Here is a 7806-nt window from a genome sequence, read left to right on the forward strand (position 1 = left end):
CCTCAATCCCAACGCTGACTCCCGCCCAGTGCCGCCAAGATGGCGCCCGCGGCCTTGCGCCCCTCCTGACGTCATCGCGCTGCCCTGGGCTCAGCGCTCTCCTTTCGAGCCCTCAGAGGCGGAGCCGAAAAGGTGGTGGAGGAGGAGCAACCTCCTGGAGGCCTAAGGGGGCGGTCACTACAAACCCGGCCGTGGGGAGGGGTGTTGAGGGAGCGTAGCGAGAGGATTGGTTGGGAGCTACGGGGCATCCAGATCCTCCTCGTTATTGGCCCGAGCCTCAGAGACGAGAGCGTCGATTGGCAGAAAGGCCGGAGCCAGGCAGGCGATAATTGGTCGCGTGGTGCCGTCTGTGCGGCGACCGTGGAGGAAGGTAGGAGGGGCGTTGCTGAGGGTGGCTTGGGGCGAGAGTGAGGCTGCGGAGCAGGCGAGAGGCGACGGCGGGAGCTAGAGAGGGCTCCGTGCTAGGGTAGCTGTGGAAGAAGAGCCGCTGCCCCGTCCCTGGGCGTACGAGACGGCGGAGGTGGGTGAGTGCCAGCGGGCGCGCGGAGGGCCGGCCTGGCCTCCACCCCTCCCCCGCGGCCTGTTCTCGTCACGGCCTGCGCAGTGAGGGCCCGAAGGGGCGCGCGCAGGGCGGTGAGGGCGGAATGGCACCAACGGCCGCGGGGCACGCGGGCGGCTAGGATGAGTCGGGACAGGGTGGCGGGTGGGGAAGGGGACTAGAGTCGTGTGCAGGGCTGAGTGAGGAGGGGCGGGGCGGGACTGAGGGTTCGGGCCGGTGGGGACTTGGGAGGGAAGAAGCGGCCTTAGTGCTGACGCCGAGGAGGGCTTCTAGGCTCCACGGGGTATCGGGGAAAAGGACTTGGGTCGTGGGACGAGTACTGGACCCAAGTGGGGGCGGTTAGAGGGCTTTTTGGTGCCCGGGGTAGGGGGGTTAGAGCATGAGGAAAGAGGTGTTTGCCCTGGGGGCAAAATCTAGTTACGTCTGGAAAGAATTAGGGCAGTGAAAGGGATCTTGGTGTAAAAAGGTATTAGGAAAAGAATATTCTTCTTTTAAGGGGAATTTAGACTTGAGGAAGAGATCCAGATGTGAAGAATGGGATTAAATTAATGTGAAGAGTCGTTCAGCGAATGTGGTGGGACATTATGTGGGGGATGGTACCCTTGGAAAGGGTTGAGAGGGACCTTTGTACAAAGGGTATGTTCATATGAAAGTGTCTGGGTGTCCCTAGAATGCACTGAAGGGAGGTAGTTTTTGTTCGCTCATTTGCTTTTAGTATGGGTAACTAGGCCAAGGTGAAGATGTGTTTTGGGTAACCCTGGGGAGTGATGTGATGAGAGAGATCTGTGTGCTAAAGAGAGGGTGGTTTGGATATCCTTGTGATGAGAAAGATGCTACACTGATAATTAGAAATCTAGGTATCTCCATAGTAGTATCCTGGTGAGAAGGATTTGGATGTGAAGGGGTTTGTCTTCCAGGTTAGAGTGGTTATGGGGAGTCTGTATATCCCTGAAGAGGATTTGTCTGTGGAAGGGCTGTGTGGGAAAGGAGTTGGAGCCATTAGGAAGGGTTGTCTGAATATTTCTGGATTGAGTTACAGAGTTGGGGAATCTTTTTACAAAGAAGAAAAATTAAGTTGATGTGAAGTAGGTGTTTGGGAATTCCTGGTATAGGTTAAGGTTGACCTGGGCATTTATGCAAAGAAGAGGGACTTAGGTTCATATGAAGTAATATGGGCACCAAGGATGAATTTGGGTAGCTGTGTATGAAGAAGAGGGGTTTAAATCAATGTGAAGAGGGGATCTGGATTCAGAGAGGGTCTTAGAATTGTAGACTTATTACAGAGAAGAGGTATTTTTTTTTTTTTTTTTGAGGGTCTGGCTGTTCTGGATAAGGAGTTAGGTGTGGGAGAGGACCTTGATTTGTTGAAGAAGTTTTCAGTTCAAGCAGAGAGGTCTGGGCATTGTGAGGAAGTGGTTAAGGTAGAAAAAGTCTGGATGTGGAGATGGGTTAGGCTGATGTGAGAACATTTGATTGGGAAAAGGGATAGTTTGATGTGAGAAATCTGGCACCAGAGGGAGAGTTGGTGCTTAACAGGGGTGTGAGTAAAAGAGAGGGGTTATATCATGTAAGGGTGCCAAAAGTGGAGTGGCAGGTCACTGGGGCAGTTTGAGTGATCTGGGTATAAAAAGTGGTCTGAGAACCTAGGAGATAGAACAGAGTCCAATGAAGAGTGTAGCCAGGAGAAACAGGTAGTGAAGGCCTATGTGAAGATTCTCCTGAGTACCTTAGCAAGGGTAGTGTGAGTTGTAAGGGATCAGTGGAAGGAGATCTAAGTGGAGACAGGTTCTTGTGTGATGGATTGGGCCATGGGTCCTGCTATGAGGAATGGGAGATGGAGGGATTAGACAGGTTTTAAGGATTTGGTGGGTGAATTTTTATGTGAGTCAATTGAGAGATTAGACTTGGGGTGGACCCTGGGAAGGGACTGCTGGGAAGGTTTTGCACTTGGTGTTTTCATTTTGTGTGTTCAGGAAAGGAAGCATTGTTAGGGAGGGAAGTTAGAGTAGAAAAATCAAAGGAAGGAGTTAGGAGAGGAAATAGTTTTAAGATAATAGAAGGTAGGGGTGATAAAGGGAAAGAATTGTCCCTAGGAAGAGCTGATTTGACCCTGCTGTCCCCTCTTACAGCCCACAGAGACTTACTGTTGCAATGACTGAGGAATCAGAGGAGACAGTCCTATACATTGAGCACCGCTATGTCTGCTCTGAGTGCAACCAGCTCTATGGATCCCTGGAGGAGGTGCTTGTGCACCAGAACTCCCATGTACCCCAGCAACACTTTGAGCTGGTTGGTGTGGCTGACCCTGGAGTCACTGTGGCCACAGAAGCAGCTTCAGGCACAGGCCTCTATCAGACCTTAGTACAGGAGAGCCAGTATCAGTGCCTAGAGTGTGGGCAACTGCTGATGTCACCCAGCCAGCTCCTGGAGCACCAGGAGCTGCACCTGAAGATGATGGCACCACAGGAGGCAGTGCCAGCTGAGCCACCACCCAAGGTGCCCCCACTGAGTTCCAGCACCATACACTATGAGTGTATAGATTGCAAGGCTCTCTTTGCCAGCCAGGAACTCTGGCTGAGCCACCGGCAGACACATCTTCGGGCCACACCCACCAAGTCTCCTGCCCCAGTTGTCTTAGGGTCCCCAGTTGTCCTAGGGCCCCCTGTGGGCCAGGCACGAGTGGCTGTAGAACATTCCTACCGAAAAGCAGAAGAGGGAGGGGAAGGGGCTGCTGTCCCATCTGCAGCTGCCACCACCACCGAGGTAGTGACTGAGGTGGAACTACTACTCTACAAATGCTCTGAGTGCTCCCAGCTCTTCCAGCTTCCAGCTGACTTCCTGGAGCACCAGGCTACCCATTTTCCTGCTCCTACCGCAGAGCCTGAGGAGCCTGCCCTACAGCAGGAGACTCTGACCCCATCACCTGCAGAGGTGCCTGTGTCTCAACCTGACCCTCTGCCAGCTTCTGACCACAGTTATGAGCTACGTAATGGAGAAGCAATTGGGCGCGATCGCCGGGGGCGAAGGGCCCGAAGGAACAACAGTGGAGAGCCAGGTGGGGCAGCCACCCAAGAGCTCTTTTGCTCAGCCTGTGATCAGCTCTTTCTCTCACCTCACCAGCTACAGCAGCACCTGCGGAGTCACCGGGAAGGTGTCTTTAAGTGCCCCCTGTGCAGTCGTGTCTTCCCTAGCCCTTCTAGTCTGGACCAGCATCTTGGAGACCACAGCAGTGAGTCCCACTTTCTATGTGTAGACTGTGGCCTGGCATTTGGCACAGAGGCCCTCCTCCTAGCCCACCGGCGAGCTCATACCCCAAATCCTCTGCATTCGTGTCCTTGTGGGAAAACCTTTGTCAACCTCACCAAGTTCCTTTATCACAGGCGTACCCATGGAGCAGGGGGTGTCCCTCTGCCCACGACACCAGTCCCACCAGAGGAGCCTGTCATTGGTTTTCCTGAGCCAGCCCCAGCAGAGACTGGAGAGCCAGAGGCCCCAGAGCCGCCTGTGTCTGAGGAGAGCTCAGCAGGGCCTGCTGCCCCAGGTACCTACCGCTGCCTCCTGTGCAGCCGTGAATTTGGTAAAGCTTTACAGCTGACTCGGCACCAGCGTTTTGTGCACCGGCTGGAGCGGCGCCATAAATGCAGTATTTGTGGCAAGATGTTCAAGAAGAAGTCTCATGTGCGTAACCATTTGCGCACACATACAGGAGAGCGGCCCTTCCCCTGTCCTGACTGCTCCAAGCCCTTCAATTCACCTGCCAATCTGGCGCGCCACCGACTTACACACACCGGGGAACGACCCTACCGCTGTGGGGACTGTGGCAAGGCTTTCACGCAAAGCTCCACACTGAGGCAGCACCGCCTGGTGCATGCCCAGCACTTCCCCTACCGCTGTCAGGAATGTGGGGTACGATTTCACCGCCCATACCGCCTGCTTATGCACCGCTACCACCACACAGGCGAGTACCCATACAAGTGTCGTGAGTGTCCCCGCTCCTTCTTGCTGCGCCGGCTATTGGAGGTGCACCAGCTTGTGGCCCATGCTGGGCGCCAGCCCCATCGCTGCCCCTCCTGTGGGGCTGCCTTCCCTTCCTCGTTGCGACTTCGAGAGCACCGCTGTGCAGCTGCTGCTGCTCAGGCCCCACGTCGCTTCGAGTGTGGGACCTGTGGCAAGAAAGTGGGCTCAGCTGCTCGGCTGCAGGCACATGAGGCGGCCCATGCAGCTGCTGGGCCTGGAGAGGTCCTGGCTAAGGAGCCCCCAGCTCCTCGGGCTCCAAGAGCCACTCGCACCCCAGTTGCTGCCTCCCCAGCAACCCTTGGAGGTACTGCCACCACAGCCTCCTCAGCCCCTGCCCGACGCCGGGGCCTAGAGTGCAGTGAGTGCAAGAAGCTGTTCAGCACAGAGACATCATTGCAAGTACACCGGCGTATCCACACAGGAGAGCGACCATACCCATGTCCAGACTGTGGCAAGGCCTTCCGTCAGAGTACCCACTTGAAAGACCATCGGCGCCTGCACACAGGTGAGAGGCCCTTTGCCTGTGAAGTGTGTGGCAAGGCCTTTGCCATCTCCATGCGCCTGGCAGAACATCGCCGCATCCATACAGGTGAACGACCCTACTCCTGTCCCGACTGTGGCAAGAGCTACCGCTCCTTCTCCAATCTCTGGAAGCATCGCAAGACCCACCAGCAGCAGCATCAGGCAGCTGTGCGGCAACAGCTGGCAGAGGCAGAAGCGGCTGTTGGACTAGCTGTGATGGAGTCTGCAGTAGAGGCACTGCCCCTGGTAGAGGCCATTGAGATATACCCTCTGGCTGAGGCCGAAGGGGTCCAGATCAGTGGCTGATTCAACCCTGTTTCCCTCTTTAGCACCACCATGCCTTGTTGCTAAAGGCCCTCTTCCAGCATCCCCCCTTAAACCTCTGTACATACTGTGCCCCTTTTTCTTTCCCCTCCCTGCCACTGTGTAAGTTCTGAAACTGGATTTATTCTCTTTTCTTAAGGGGATGCTCTGGGGTCCTTGACATGCATAAAGGTGCCCCCACAACCCTCCACCCGTTAGCATTGGTGACCCCGAAGTAAAAGAGTCAATAAAGACTGAGTTAAACATGTGTTTTTGTCAGGTCTAGCTGTGTAGAATGGAATTTGGGAGTCGGGACCTAGTACTGGGTCTGACTATGCCTACATTCCCAGAACCCAGTGCAGGGCTTAACGGGTAGTAGGAGCTCCTTGTGAACATCAGGAGATGTTGGATTATAGGCATGGCACCTATAATCCAGGTGCCATGCTGGAGACTTGCTGGATTATAGGCATGGCACCTATAATCCAGGAACTTCTGTTAAAGGGAGGCAACATGACTTTCTTGCCACTGGAGGTCCCCACAGCCCTGCAGAAAATGCTCAGAGCTTTTCTGCTAGTGGTTAGGAATGTTTGGAAAAATCCTTAGATTCTTACCAGCCTCTCTCCCTTCACTTCTTGCCTGATGTGGCCCATGTCGCCCAAGGCCATCTGGTTTACTCATAGGGTCCCTAAGTGTAAACTCAGGTTGGGCATATTTCTGGGACAGTAAAGCAGGGTGGTTCCTGAGGTCAGACTCAGCTGTGGAATTGGATAAGATTGTGAATAATGTGTCACTGGGGTAGGAAGAAGCATAAGAGGAGGTAGCCCTCCTGGAGTTAGACTGTGGCTCGACCAATACATTTTGTGGGGGAAGAGGCAGTGCTGGGGTGGCTTCCCAGTTTTAGAATGTCTAGTTATCTATGAATTGCATTATTTTGCATAACATTTACACTGGTCCTGTAAAGAGAACATTTTTGCAGGGAAGGTGTCTAAAGTCATAAGCATTGAGGTAACTTCCCCAAGGTCAGTTCAGCCCAGACAGAGCAGAGCTTGAATTTAAGTCAAGTTCCATTTAGCTTAATCACCCATATATTTTTCACTCTACTTCCTTTTACATAGCTGGGGGAAGGTGTAGAGACAAGAGAATGGGGCATGCTCAGTTGCTATGCCAGCCTTGCCTCTAAGATGCCACCCCCTGAGATGTCTCCAGATAGTTCTATTGGAAAGAATTCTTAATTTGGAACCCCAATACAGAAGTAGAAAGAAAAGCTGTATTGAAATTCTGGGAATGGGAGGCCCAGGACCTGCCCAGTAAACATCCCTGATATTCTTCTCTCTTCAGACCTTTGGCTCTCTGGGCATTGAGGCCCTAGGATGTCATTTGAAGATCAGAGGTTTAATCTATTGCTCAACTGAGAAGAGGGCTTGGAGAGGGAACGGAGTTACCAAGGCGACACAGGCAGTTAGAGGTGAGAAGGGCTAGAAGTCAGGTCTTCTAATTTCACTGCTTTTCTAACACATTAGCTTTTTTACAAAATAGTTAATTTTTAAAAAATGTACTCATCATTTGATATCCTAAAAGCACCTAATAAAGAGCAGTTCTGTTAAGTAGTGTTTCCCACTATGGTGTGTTGATCATAGATATCATCTTCATATTGCATATCCTATAGGAAGGATTTGAACCATTGTAGACGATCATGCCAGGTCCCCATAATTACCCATAATATTTCCTGAACTGCACTCCTGTGGTGCTATAATATCCTGAAAGTAGTATCAAATAAGTGCTTAGAAAGATTCATCCTTGTAAAACCAGACAGCAGGCTGAATTAAGGAAAAACAACCAAAAAAAAGGGCAGGGTACATTGGTGCATGCCTATAATCCCAACAGTTTTGGAGAATGAGGCAGGATCAAAAGTTCAAAGCCAGCGTCAGCAATTTAGTGAAGCCCTGTCTCAAAAACTAAGAAGGGCTGGGGATGAGGGTTAGCAGTCAAGTGCTAAGGGGTTTAATCCCTGGTAACTCTCCACCCCTCACCCCCAAAACAACAAGAGTGGAGAAAAAAATAAAGAGTACTGGTTGACCACAGACCAAAAAAAAAAGCTTTTAAACAGAGAATAACAACTATGATAGGGTGACTGTCCTTTATTATTATTTTCTGGAGCCTATAAGAAAAGCTTACACATAAGAAAAGCTTACCCATGCAAACAAAGTTTGTGAACAAATTCCAGGAAAGTATTATTCCCCATCACCCTGCTGAAACTCGATGCTGTTCAGTTGAACCTTTGTTTAAAAAAAGGCAGTGCTGACTACTTGTTGGATGTTGGTGTTCGAATTGGACAGGCAAAGGTTCTCAAACTCCACAATGATTTGTTGGGCAATTCCTTCTGAGTTTTGGACCCAGCAAGCAAA

The 7806-nt window shown here is 51.9% G+C and overlaps 1 protein-coding gene across 2 annotated transcripts; it reads left to right on the top strand.

The window, feature by feature from the left end:
* Positions 1–379: 379 nt before the first annotated feature.
* On the top strand, positions 380–5669 carry Znf574 (zinc finger protein 574). 2 transcript variants are annotated; one of them, XM_076837852.1, is made up of 2 exons: positions 380–524; positions 2689–5669. In XM_076837852.1, the coding sequence occupies exon 2, from the start codon at positions 2711–2713 to the stop codon at positions 5402–5404; it is 2694 nt and encodes an 897-aa protein (XP_076693967.1). In that variant the 5' UTR covers positions 380–524; positions 2689–2710; the 3' UTR covers positions 5405–5669. The 2 variants fall into 2 exon arrangements, with proteins under 2 accessions (XP_076693967.1, XP_076693968.1); XM_076837853.1 differs by having other exon boundaries at positions 380–520.
* Positions 5670–7806: the final 2137 nt, after the last annotated feature.

The sequence above is a fragment of the Callospermophilus lateralis genome, chromosome 18, assembly GCF_048772815.1.
Source record: "Callospermophilus lateralis isolate mCalLat2 chromosome 18, mCalLat2.hap1, whole genome shotgun sequence".
In the NCBI taxonomy this organism is placed as follows: Eukaryota; Metazoa; Chordata; class Mammalia; order Rodentia; family Sciuridae; genus Callospermophilus; species Callospermophilus lateralis.